The 13,607-nt window shown below is 43.2% G+C and overlaps 1 protein-coding gene across 2 annotated transcripts; it reads left to right on the forward strand.

Annotated features, from left to right (window-relative positions):
* Positions 1-99: 99 nt before the first annotated feature.
* On the forward strand, positions 100-10,235 carry mettl13 (methyltransferase 13, eEF1A lysine and N-terminal methyltransferase). 2 transcript variants are annotated; one of them, XM_061684471.1, is made up of 9 exons: positions 100-365; positions 932-1,204; positions 1,811-2,285; positions 4,774-4,973; positions 5,057-5,246; positions 6,189-6,338; positions 6,629-6,841; positions 7,676-7,807; positions 7,969-10,235. In XM_061684471.1, the coding sequence occupies exons 1-9, from the start codon at positions 213-215 to the stop codon at positions 8,232-8,234; spliced, it is 2,052 nt and encodes a 683-aa protein (XP_061540455.1). In that variant the 5' UTR covers positions 100-212; the 3' UTR covers positions 8,235-10,235. The 2 variants fall into 2 exon arrangements, with proteins under 2 accessions (XP_061540455.1, XP_061540456.1); XM_061684472.1 differs by having other exon boundaries at positions 7,676-7,839; positions 7,969-8,108.
* The last annotated feature ends 3,372 nt before the right edge of the window (positions 10,236-13,607 follow it).

Consider the following 13,607-nt stretch of genomic DNA (forward strand, 5'->3'; position numbering starts at 1 on the left):
CAAAGAAGCGCGTCAAGTTTTAACCAATCAGCGAGCGTTCCAAAATAGAGTATCCAATCAGATAGCCGTACGGCTTGTAATGTTGTCCGGGCTAAAACATTACCATGAGGTAGGTTGCAAGGGCAGTGATGGTCTGATTAGAATACTAGCTGTCACAGAGCGCCAGATTGTTTTGTGCAAAATATAAAACGTAGATTGAGGTCAAAGCAAAAATGAGTTTGTTACCCCGAACTTCCGAGGAATTCAGTACCGCTGAATACTGGGAGAGATTTTTTAAGAAGCGTGGTGAGAAGTCATTCGAGTGGTATGGAGACTACAACAAACTATGTGGCGTGCTGCACAAGTACATCAAAATGAAAGACCAGGTAAACAAATCCTTGGTTTACGGTATGCAGTCATAGGCAATCGATTTTAACACAAAACCCGGTGACGGGTCAGTCTTTTCAGCTGTCATGTAAAAACAGTAGACTTGTCGCATATAAAACTCATATATTACAGTACATGCAGTTGATTTTCCAGCTTGATTATGATACGCAATGCAAATTAGTCTAAAACGATTCAGTTTTTTCCCCCCTTTTCTTATTTCAAGATGATCAGCCTAATTCAATAGTGGCTTCTCTTACTGTTCCCTTTAAGGGAAATATAATTAATTTATTCTTATTTGTATAGACCTTTTCACGGAACGTGCAAAGTGCTTCAGATATGTCCCTAGATCTACAAACTTGTCCGATGACCTGTAAGTTAAAATTTTGTATTGAATCCCAAAATCAACAGGAAGCTACTGCAAGGATGACACAATGGAAATTATCTGGCCGAACGTATGCAATCTAGACAAAGGCCTTGCCGTGAAATTGTGAACTAATTGCAGACGGTCAAAATGGGTTAAATAGAAGACAAGAACAGGCCAAAAGCTATCAAATTTGTATTTCAGGTGCTGGTGGTGGGCTGCGGCAACTCTGAGCTGAGCGAGCAGCTTCACGACGTGGGCTACAAGCACCTGACCAACATTGACATCAGTGAGACGGTGGTGTCCCACATGAACCAGCGCAATGCCGAGCGGCGACCGGGCCTGACATTCCAGCAAGTTGACGCCACCCAGATGCCGTACGAGGCCGCGTGTTACCAGGCCGCTCTAGACAAAGGCACCCTGGATGCGATGGCATCCGAAGAGGGAGGAGCCCTGGCGAGGAATATGCTCACTGAGGTACAATAAATGGCAGTCACAGCATGTGTAAACTTTCAGCTTTCATTTAAGTGCTTTCACCCCCGCCCCCCCAAAAAATTATATTCCAGGTGCAAAGTAACTTTGTTGTCAGTGGCTCAAAAGTATATGGAGATCATTGTCAGGAGGGTCTATACTGGCCTTACTCTGAGAACCATATATTCCAACAGACAAGTGGTACTTTAAAATTCAAATTCCACAAAAGACACAGGACTTTGATTTGGAGCTGAGACCCACTTCAATTAAGTCCCGACCCACTTAAATTAATATTTTACTGTATGTCATCGTTTTAACTTAACTTAACTTAACACATTTTAATGTGTAGGAGGACATGTTCCTCCTCTGAGGAGGAACATGTAAAATGTTTTTTTTAAAAAACACACACAAGGGAAGTTAAGTAAAATTCAATAAATAAAAACTGCAATTAGGTCACAAATTTTGCTTTAAGAAAAAGATTTTAAAAAATATATTACACTTATCTCTGCATTGCACTCCAAATGAGAGAAAAATAATTGCTGCTACCTGTGTAAAAGTACTCTGGTAAATATGGTAAATAATCACTAAGTGTATATTTGTGTGTGTTTACAGGTGGGACGTGTGCTCACCATTGGAGGTAGGTACGTGTGTATCACGCTGGCTCAGGAGAGTGTGATCCGGCTGGCCGTGGAGCACTTTGTCCAGCTAGGCTGGGCAGTGAGGCTCCACTGCCTGCAGGAAGAAACCTGCGCTGAGGAAGACGACGACTCCTTTGCTCTGCCCGTTTTCGTCCTGGTCTGCACCAAGTTCCGCCAGCCCATGCCATCGCCCATTCTGGAGATGTGCCTCGGCGAAGATGGCGCCCCGAACCGTCTGGCGCTGCCGGCCGACTTGCTGGCGGCCGTGCGGGAACGGCAGGCCTACTCGGTCCTTAGGAAGAGGCTGCGCACGCGCACGGACACCGACGCCGACCTGTCACTCACGCTCTGCCACGCAAAGACCGGCCTGCCAAGATACACTCTCACTGTTCAGGATTCACCCCCAACTGTCAAGGTGCCGAGGTTCAACCAGTTTGCCATATTCATTGGTGAGCTTAAGCTTGAGCTTTAATTTTTAATTTTTTTTTATTGTGTGTTACAAGTCACCAGACACATTTAAGTACACCAACACAATCTAATGCAGTGTTTCAGAACTACAGTGGTGATTGATCCAAAAATGATACAAATAATGTATCTTTGTTCATCTATCAATGCCAGCAACTTATAGGAATTGATAGAACATTAAAATTATTTCACACAGAGTAAGTACATTTGGAAATACCACACCCACCGACGATATAGAGACTGTATTAAAAACACGGTTTTAATAGTTTGACCCCTGCCACATGCCTTAAACACCTTTAAACCTATTAAAGCACACTTTAACTTATTAAAGCACACTTTTTAAAGCACTGTATTCCTTAGTGCCTGTTCTCATTCAGTTGTCCAAATACGAGGCAAAGTGTGCTTTCTTCAAGCTGTTTGTCCCTCCAAGTTGAAGTTTACTATAAAATTGACACACAAAGCAAAAGATAATGAAACCTTGTATACAATTCCAATGAAGTTGGGACCTTGTGTTAAACAAAAATAAAAACAGAATACAATGATTTGCAAATCATGTTCGACCTATATTTAATTGAATACACTACAAAGACGAGATATTTAATGCTCAAGATGATAAATTTTATTGTTTTTAGCAAATAATCATTAACTTAGAATTTTATGGCTGCAACACGTTCCAAAAAAGCTGGGACAGGTTCATGTTTACCACTGTGTTACATCACCTTTTCTTTTAACAACATTCAATAAAGGTTTGGGAACTGAGGACACTAATTGTTGAAGCTTTGCAGGTGGAATTCATTCCCATTCTTGCTTGATGTACAGCTTCAGCTGTTCAACAGTCCGGGGTCTTCTTTGTCGTATTTGACAATTCATAATGTGCCACACATTCTCAATGGGAGACAGGTCTCGACTGCAGGCAGGCCAGTCTTGTACCCGCACTTTTTTACTACGAAGCCACGCTGTTGGAACACGTGCAGAATGTGGTTTGGCATTGTCTGGCTGAAATAAGCATGGGCGCCCATGAAAAAGACATTGCTTGGATGGCAGCATATGTTTCTCCAAAACCTGTATGTACCTTTCAGCATTAATGGTGGCTTCACAGATGTGTAAGTTACCCATGCCATTGGCACTAACACAGCCCTATACCATCACAGATGCTGGCTTTTGAACTTTGCGTCTATAACAGTCCCGATGGTTCTTTTTCCTCTTTGGCCCGGACGACACGACATCCACAATTGCCCAAAACTATTTGAAATGTGGACTTGTCGGACCACAGAACACTTTTCCACTTTGTATCAGTCCATCTTAGATGAGCTCGGGCCCAGAGAAGCCGGCGGCATTTCTGAGTGTTGATAAATGTTTTTTTCTTTTCATAGTAGAGTTTCAAGTTGCACTTCCTGATGTAGCGCCGAACTGTATTTACTGACATTGGTTTTCTGAAGGGTACCTAATCCCCATGTGGTGATATCCTTTACACATTGATGTCGGTTTTTGATGCAGTGCCGCCCGAGGGATCGAAGGTCACGGGCATTCAGTGTTGGTTTTCGGCCTTGCCGCTTACATGCAGTAATTTCTCCAGATTCTCTGAACCATTTGGTGATATTATGGACCGTAGATGATGAAATCCCTAAATTCATTTGCAATTGTACGTTGAGGAATATTGTCCTTAAACTGTTCGACAATTTTCTCACGCACTTGTTCACAAACCTCGCCTCATCTTTGCGTGTGAATTCAGGGAAGCTCCTTTTATACCCAACCATGGCACCCACCTGTTCCCAATGATGAGCCTGTTCACCTGTGGGATGTTCCAAACAGGTGTTTGATGAACATTCCTCAACTTTCTCAGTCTTTTTTTGCCACCTGTCCCAGCTTTTTTGGAACGTGTTGCAGCCATAAAATTCCAAGTTAATGATTATTTGCTAAAAACAATAAAGTTTATCAGTTTGAACATTAAATATCTTGTCTTTGTAGTGTATTCAATTAAATATTGGTTGAACATGATTTGCAAATCATTGTATTCTGTTTTTATTTATGTTTAATACAACATCCCAACTTCATTGGAATTGGGGTTGTATTTAAAAACCAAAAGGTTCAATTAAAGCATATTTCATCAATGAAACGGCGCCAACTAAATGCTAACCTATAATACAAAACACTATAGACGGACTAATGGACATGAGCTTAGATGTTACAGTAATTGTAAAATCTTCAAATAACTTCTACTTTACAACATTGAAGGAATGCAACTCTAAATTTGGAATTTTGGAAGTATTAAAAATATATTTTTAACAGAAAAGTGTTTGTAAGTCTGATATGTTCGTAAGTCTGATATGTTCGTATATAATATAAAAAATCGGCGCTATAGCGGGGGTGCGAAGGATGAATCGTGATAGAGCGGGGGAACACTGTAGTTCTTGTATATCTTGGTAGGTGTCTGGACTATCCACAATCCTTTAACCTGCTCGTCTCTTACAGTGCCTCAAGGCAGCGAGACGGCATGGCTCTACAGCTCCAGCGAGGGCCGGCGGCAACTGGCAGCCAGTGCCAACTTTCGCCGCCTAGTAACCGTGGCCATGCATAGGAATCAAGAGTATGCCGACATGCAGGCCGTCCAGTCGGAGCTTTCGCCCATGGTGATGGACTTGGCCCCGCCAGGAATGCCGGACAACCAGCAGGTGAATGCTGTGAATTGACCGACAAACAGGCTGTGAGGATGTTAACAGGATGCGTTTTTTTTTTTTCAAAAATCTCTGATCAGGTCCCGTTTCTGTCTGTGGGCGGCGACCTGGGTTGGCGGGAAGAGGTGAGTAGGGGCGTGAGCGAGCATAGCGGCGAGTACTGCGTGGAGAACGTCAGAGGGGAGGACGGCGAGCTGTACCGCAGACTGGTGTTCCTGTCCAACGCGGCGCTGGTGCAGTCCGAGAGTCGTCTAGTCTCCTCCAATAGCAGTCCGTTAAACATTTTTTCTCATTAATTCATTTAGCTTATTAACGTTGGGTTCAAACTTCCAAGGGCTCTAAAGAGGTGTGAAAAAGTGTCAATTGCAATGGACATTTTCAAAGAAAGTGCTTGAATTTTTGATTAAGTTGAAGTTTGTCAGTACGAGCCCTGGAATGCAACCCAATTGGCCGACTTCCTGTTCAGTTTTCTTCATGGGTCCTTGAGACTTTTTCCTGCATCCTGTGCACCCATTTTCGTGTGGATTGGCCAAACTGTTGTCAGGTGCATTTTTTTTTTTAAACATTCAAACACTTGAATTTGACATAAAATGGCTGCTTCCAACCAAAATTAATCTATTTCTGTTAAATTTCAGACATGGGTCTTTGAGACATTTTTGTGCATCCTGTTACGATGGAACAAATATTTCGTGTTCATCAGTGAAATGGGTGTTGGAGGCTTTTTTTTCCCCCCCTTTTTGGAGAATCCTCGAAATGATGATTACTAAGCTGTGGCCACATTTCGCGGTGGAGGCAAAAAAAACATCTGTCTAGGATAGTTCTTTTGGGAATTTTTTCAGTAGACGTTCGCAACAGAGCAAACCCTGGAATTTGTCTAAAATGGACAACTTTCCTATTCAAATTATTATTATTTTTTTTTTGTGTGTCGTGTAAAAACAGATTTACGTCTACGCAATTTTGCGTGGATCAGTGAAACTGGTGTTGGGGGCTAATTGTTTTCTCACATTCGAACACTTACATTTGCCCTAAAATCTCTGCTTCAAACCAAAATGGCTGACTTTCTGTTCCCTTTCCTGCATGGGATCAGTGACATTGGTGTCAGGGGAAAATCTTTTTGTAACTTTTGAGCGCTGGAATTTGCCCGAAAAAGGATGCGTTAAAACAAAATGGTCAACTTCCTGAAAATGAACTCATGTGTTTCTGTTTCTGCAGCATCAAGTCAAAAGAAGAAGAACAAAAAGAAAACCAAACCGCCGTCATCGTCCTCCCTGCCAGTACACAGCGGCTTCCTTTGCTGTGCCCACCACGAAGTCATGGTGGCTGGTCTCGCAATGTTGGGCATAGGCAAAGACAAAAACAAAGGTGAGTTGGCGTATACATTTGAAATTGAAATAAATCCTTCTTAGTGTGAATACTTATTTGTCTTTATGTGCCCTGCGATTGGCTGGTGACCAATCCATGGTCTAACCCCACCTCAGCTGGGATAGGCTCCAGCTCACCGGTGACCCCAAATTGTCCATTGGTGTAAATGTGCGTGTGAATGGTTGTTTGTTTACAGTAGTCATGTGTCATGCCCTGTATTTTCCACCCATTTGGGACCCGATCTTGGCTGTCGTAATGGCACCCCCAACCATTTCCCCTCCCTCCTTAAGACATCCCGGTGTCAGTACTGGTGGTTGGACTCGGAGGAGGAGGACTGCCCCAGTTTCTGCGGGACTTTGTGCCCGGCGTGTCTGTGGAGGTGGTGGAGCTGGATCCCGTGGTGCTGGAGGTGGCCACGGAATGGTTCCACTTTCGACCGGACGATCGCCTGACCGTCACGCTTGGGGACGGCCTTGAACGCATCTGCGCCCTGGAGAAAGAAGGTGGGAGACGTGGCTATGGCTAACGTATGTTCTAGCAGTAGTAAAGTCTTGAGCGAGAGTAGTAGTCTACATCTTCACTCAATGCTCCTACTCAACCAAATGGCTGCAGCAAACTTGGGAAGCTAACCCAACAGTCTACATTTTTACTCCGTGTCTTCCAGTGGCGGGCAGTGAGTTTGGGACCTGGGCCTTCAGTGACCTAATCCACCTCTTAACACCATCATGTCGCAAAAATAATGTACAAAAAAAACACTACACGTGTATAACTGTGTTGCATTACAGAGACAGAGGCATTCCGTAAGTTTGAGGATGAATGCCATTATTGCGAAAGCAAGAAACAGTTACCTTTATATTCCAATACATCACCTCCAAATAACTCCAAACCTAGTCATTGTCCTGTATAAACTACAATATAGCAGTTTCCAATCAAATTGTCAGATTGTCAAACAGCACAAACGTCCACGGCTAACCAAAGAAGCTAACGTCCACATCTTCACTCATTGCCTTCTTATCATACAGCACAAACATCTGTGGGTTGCGTAGGAAGCTAATCTAGCAGTCTACATATTCACTCGGTGTTCCTTCATGTCAGACAGCACAAACATCTGTGGCTAGCCGGAGAAGCTAGCAGCAGCCTAGATCTTCACTCAATGCTCCTCCTTGTCAAACAGCACAAATGCCGATGGCTAGTGCGAGAACCTAACCGAGCAGTCTATATATTCACTTGCTTTTTTATTCAGCACCAAATCAAATGCACAACACCAGTCACAAATGGCTCAAATCAGTCCACACGAAAAGTTGGCTCTAAGAAGTGACTATGTGTTTTGTCCCCAGGTGGTCGTTTGTTTGATGCCATCATGTTCGATGTGGACAATAAGGACAGCACGGTGGGTATGAGCTGCCCACCTGCTGCCTTTGTTGAAACTTCCATCCTGCACAAAGTCAGCCGCCTACTCACCCCTAAAGGTGTAATACTCCTTTCATTATCTAAAATTGAGGTTGGTAACTATTAACTAGCTTAATATATTAGTTAATAACTTGGAACCCACCCAACTATTTGTACACATGCCATTAAGAGTACATTTTCTATAATATGTCCTCTTTAATCTATTCTTTTGGCTTCCTAGGCATTTTCATACTCAACCTGGTGTGCCGCGACTCCACCTTGAGGAAAGACGTGCTGGAGCGTGTGAGCCGTATTTTCCCCGCCATCCTATCGCGAAAGATCGACGGGGAGGTGAACGAGGTGCTCCTCTGTCGCCGTGAAAGTGTTGGCAACATGCCATCGCTGAAGCAAGCGGGACACGATCTGCAGAGAGCCCTGCGCTCCGGCATGACCCACAACCCTAAAATAGACATTGCTGAGTTGTTGAAAGACATGAAAGTGACATGACTGTGATGGACCCAAAGCAGGGGTGGAGAACCTACAGCCAAAAAATATAAATGTATAATAAGAAACATTTACTTTTCATAAATTAAGTGTGGCCCTTGGAGGACCTAAATGGTGCACGTTCCGAAAAATTTTCCCCCTCCACTGCATCTGCAGAGTATTCACATTGTCACTATTTCGATATTTTATTATGTCGTAGCCTTATTTAAAAAAAAAAAAAAAAAAAAGACAATTCACAATTTCTTTTCAACATTTTACACAACACAGCATGATAACATGATAAAGGTTTTTGACATTTTTGCTAAAGTATTAAAAACAATTAAACAACATTTACATAAGTAATCAGCCTACATGCTCAGAAGTGTGTTGATAGACATTTGGCATTTGATAGACATTTTTCCGAAGAAACCTCACAATACATCTGGGAAGTATTCAGACCACTTCACTTTTTCCACATTTCATTATGTTACAGGCAGCCTTATTATAAAAGTGACTTTTTTTCCTTTAGACCCAACACCCCATAATAACTTATAGGATGGCCCCCAGGGACAACCTACTAAATGAATGCCTCAGGCAAGAAAATCCCAATAAGGAGAAGCCCCAGATGGACTGTCATGGAAAGACAGATCGAAGTGGCTGACAGAAAACATGCAACACAAGAACAGCCCCTAAACACAAGATCAATAGAGGCCGTGGCGACCACATCAGACAGGACCGCAGATGCAGGCATTCCCAAGCCCCAGTGTGTGCGCAGCACATAACAGTGTGTAAGATTCTGCAAGGCATACATGTAGTGAAATAGCAGAAATAGGGTACTGGAACATCTGTACCAAATATGGACTGGAGGTCCCAGGATCAAGATGGCAGACACCACCCAAGGTGCTTGAGAACCAGGCCAAGATCCTATGGGACTTCCAAATGCAGACTGACAAACTGGTGAGGGCCAACCAACCCGACAATGGTAGTGGATGAACAGAAGACAGCGGTCGTGATAGACGTAGCAATCACGAGTGATAGCAACATCTGGAAAAACTCAAAAGCTGGAGAAATACTAAAGACTGAGAAAATGTGGATGTGAAGCCAATAGCGGTGCCCGTAGTGCTCGGGGTAATGGGGGCAGAAACCAAGCTCGGATGGCTCCGGCAGATACCAGGAACATCTTTCATCTTCCAGAAAAGCACATTACTGGGAACAGCTAAGATCCTGCGCAGAACCTTCTAGCTCCCAGGCCTCTGGTAGAGGACCCGAGCTTGAAGGACATCCGGCCGGGCGGGTGAGAAAACTAGCTGCTTCCAATCTCGTGACAATAAAATACATTGTTTTCTATGGAGAAAACCTCTGGACCATTTCCTCGCACCACTCTTTGTCATTAAACCATGTCAGACACATTTTGACCCATGTTATTCATAAAACAGCAGAAAAAAATGGATTCTGATGAAAGGTCATTCAATGCTAAAGTTTAATCACACCACTTCTGGCGTCGGACTGACTTGACGAATGCCACACGGCGCAAATCACGTAAATTAGGCTAGGTGTAAATAGCGCCATACCGTGTAGCCGGCCCTGCTCCTTTTTTAATAACGGACCGAGTGGCTTTAACCTAAAGACACTGGACTCTAAATTGCCTCCAGGTTGTGGCATTGTAAATTAGAAACTTCGCAAATGCCTTACCTGGTTAAACAAAGAATAAATGAAAAAAAATAGTGACCTTCTCAATGTAATGAACTAAACAGGACCACCTCCCATGGGACACACACGAGCCGAGCGACAAGCAGAAGGACTGCGTTGCAATGGAGCGAGGAAAGCTGGTGGTCAACCACTGCGCTCTCAACTCAACCTTCATCTGTAAAAAAGGTCCAAAAGTCATTAATGCTAACCTTGCATGTCTCCAAATTTGATCGCTCATTATTGCACCTATCAGAATCAGAATAATCTTTATTTTGCCAAATCTATCCAAAAAACAAGGAATTTGTCTCCGGTAGTTGGAGCCACTCTAGTACGACAACAGACAGTCAATTGACAGAGAACACTTTTGAGACATAAAGACATTAAGAAAAACAGTCACTGAACAATAAAGGGTTGCTAGTTATCTGGTAATGCTGGTACAAATTTTGTATTTTTATTATTTTTTCATTTGGGCAATTGTGCAAAAAGGATGCAGAGTCCTCTAGCACTTAGAGCAGTTTAAATAACTAATATAGCAATAGTCCGGTGCAATGACCATTGTGAAAAGGGTGCAGAGACTTTCAGGAGTATATGCAGTTTAAAGTGACGAGTAGTGCGATCATCTGGGACAGTGTTGATTGTGCAAATGTTGCAGATACTCCTCAGTCAGTGTGCAAGTGGTGCAGATGTTACTCTGGCACGAGTGGCCAGTATTGGTCAACAACAGATATGCAAATAGTGCAGCGTGACGAGACTACTACGATTAAGGTATAATTGGTCCGACAGAAATGTGACTACAAACTCAAGACAAAAAAAATTGGCAGCATGTTGCAATGGAATTGTAGGTTAGCTGTTTAAGAAGTTGATGGCAAGAGGGAAGAAGCTGGTGGAATGTCTGCTAGTTCTAGTTTGCATTGATCGGTAGCGCCTACCTGAGGGAAGGAGCCGGAAGACCGGGATGTGGAGGGTCCGAGAGGATTTTGCATGCTCTTGTCTTAGTTCTGGCAGCGTGCAAGTCCTCAAGGGTGGGTATGGGGGTACCGACAATCTTTTCAGCAGGTTTGATTGTCCGTTGTAGTCGGAGTTTGTCTTTTTTTGGAGCAGCACCAAACCAGACTGTGATGGAAGAACACAGGACTGATTCGGTGACTGCTGTGTAGAACTGCCCCTGCAGCCAAGCGCCAAGAGCCTCCAGCATCAGCACCAGGTGACGTTTCACAAGAGACCCTGACACATTTGACACCTTTTGTGTCCGTCCCTCCAGCTAAGAGCCAAGAGCCTCCTCTCCAGCCACCACGATCAGCACCAGGTGACGTTACCCACTACAGCCAACACTCGTCTGACTTGCACGTAGGACTTTGCCATATTTTGATCTAATAGTTGCAGTTTGGACTGACAAATGTGGCTGGTGGGCAAAGAACCCCTTTAACAACTGTTCAGGAAATCTTGGGAAATACTTTTCTCCATTCCCAATTTCCGCTTTTCCCACACTTGCACATTTTCCATGAAAAAAAAACAACAATCTTTTGTAATTGATCATTCTTTCCGCATTTCTTATAAGTTCAAGGCTCACATTCTACATTTCAACAGCTCACTGAATTCCACAACAGCTCTTCAGCAATCACATGCAAATTCTACGCAGGATGCATTATGTTGCTGATAGACGCCAAGCTGGTTTGACAACGACGTCCTGGTCATCAATGGTGTTGGATTGTATTTTATTTTATGATTTATCTATTGTCTTTGCTTATTTTTCCATCAAGGTAATGATTGTTCAATAAATTTTAAAAAGACAATTGGCTGAATGATTGTTCAATAAATTTGCAAAAGAGTGGTGCGAGGAAATGGTCCAGAGGTTTTCTCCATTGAAAACAATGTCTCTTATTGTCACGAGATTGGAAGCAGCTAAGCAGCTAGTTTTCTCACCCACCCGGCCGGATGTCTTTAAAGCTTGGGTCCTCTACCAGAGGCCTGGGAGCTAGAAGGTTCTGCGCAGGATCTTAGCTGTTCAAAGTATTGTGCTTTCCTGGAAGATGAAAAATGTTCCTGGTATCTGCTAGAGCCATCCGAACTTGGGGGCTACTCCCACCAGTACCCCGATAACTACGGGCACCACTATCGGCTTCACATCCACATTTTCTTTAGTTCCTCAGTACTTAGTACCTGGCCATCACCAATTATCAGTCTGGATTTGGAAGTTCGACAGGATCTTGGCCTGGTTCTCAACCACCATGGGTGGTATCTGCCATCTTGATTCTGGGACCTCCAGTCCATATTTGGTACAGATGTTCCAGTACCCTATTCCTCCTATTTCACTCCAGGTATGCCTTGCCTGTCAGCATCTTACACACGGTTGTGATGTGCTGCACTGTCTCTGGGGTTTTGCACAGCCTGCATCTGAGGTCCTGTCTTGATGTGGTAGACCCAGGCCTCTCTTGATCTTGTGTTTTGGGCCTTATCTTGTGTTGCATGTTTTCTGTCAGCTACTTCACATCTTTCCATGACAGCCCATCTGGCTCCTTCTCCTTATTGGGCTTTTGTTGCCTGAGGCATTCATTTAATAGGTTATCCCTGGGGGGGCATCCTATAAGTTATTATGGGGTGTTGGGACTAAAATTATGAAGGAAAAAACGTTACTTTTATACAGACACTCCCCAAAAGTGTTATTGAAATGAGAAATGAACGTGCTTCGTGCGGTATATTAAAAAAGGTGATCGAATCCTGCATTCAGTTCAGCTGCATGAACGATGCTCAAATATTGTCAGCTTTTAAGATTCAAGAAGAAGCTTTATTGTCAGTTTATTGTTAATAGAGAGTGGTGCAGGTAAAACGAGACATTTCTCTGGGACTCAAACCTCATTCCAATATTGTCTCTTGTCCAGAAGTGATTGTGTGCAAGACATATGTGCCCTGTGTGCACGCACCCTCTCACCTTCAAAGAATGAATGACAATTAGAGTTCTGAAACTACTCCTTTCATATGGACGACCATGTTAGCTAGCAAAAAAAAAAAAAATTATGTACCCTTCCACAGATCTGTGCCTAGAGACAATTCCTTTGACTTTGTACTAGGTTTGTGCTCTGACATGTCATGTGGGACCATAAAGACACAGGTGTGTGCCTTTCCAAATCATTCCCAATCAACGGATGTAACCACAGGTGGAGTCCATTTAAGCTGTAGAACAACTGCGTGGATCATCAGTGGGAACAGGATACACCTGAGCTCAATTTGGAGCTTCACCACAAAGGCTGTGAATACAACAGTATGTAATTTTTGTTATTATTATTATTAATTTATTTTTTAAATTTGCAAAGGACTGTATATTTAGTGTTGCATGTACGATGGCAGAGTAACTACGCATTTGATATCATCTAAATGTGTCCTATCCCATTTACACTAAGCATTACTTCACTCCAGCACCACAGATTCCATTTCACTCCCCCCAGGGTGCTCTCCTTTGGTCTGCACACACCTCACTACCTTGGAATGAGGAAGACTTGTTTACAGTAGAAGTGGAATCACCACTCCCGTGTTTAATACGGTCATTTAAGTAACCTATATAAGTTAATGGAAGGTGAGTTATGACTATGTAACATTTACAAAATAATAGACGTTTACACGAAGGAACTTTTTCCAAATTGTCTGCCGCGCATGCGCAAACGTCTCACGCCCGTTAGCTGTCAAAAAGTTTTTTGTTTTTTTTCCCTCCCT

This window comes from Phycodurus eques, chromosome 8 (assembly GCF_024500275.1).
Source record: "Phycodurus eques isolate BA_2022a chromosome 8, UOR_Pequ_1.1, whole genome shotgun sequence".
NCBI classification, from domain to species: Eukaryota; Metazoa; Chordata; class Actinopteri; order Syngnathiformes; family Syngnathidae; genus Phycodurus; species Phycodurus eques.

Excerpts from the sequence above, each read along its gene's own strand:
- mettl13 (XM_061684471.1), top strand. The coding sequence starts at position 213 with ATGAGTTTGTTACCCCGAACTTCCGAGGAATTCAGTACCGCTGAATAC. Across the intron at positions 2,286-4,773 it reads CCAGTTTGCCATATTCATTG|TGCCTCAAGGCAGCGAGACG; the intron begins GTGAGCTTAAGC and ends CGTCTCTTACAG. Across the intron at positions 6,339-6,628 it reads AGGCAAAGACAAAAACAAAG|ACATCCCGGTGTCAGTACTG; the intron begins GTGAGTTGGCGT and ends TCCCTCCTTAAG.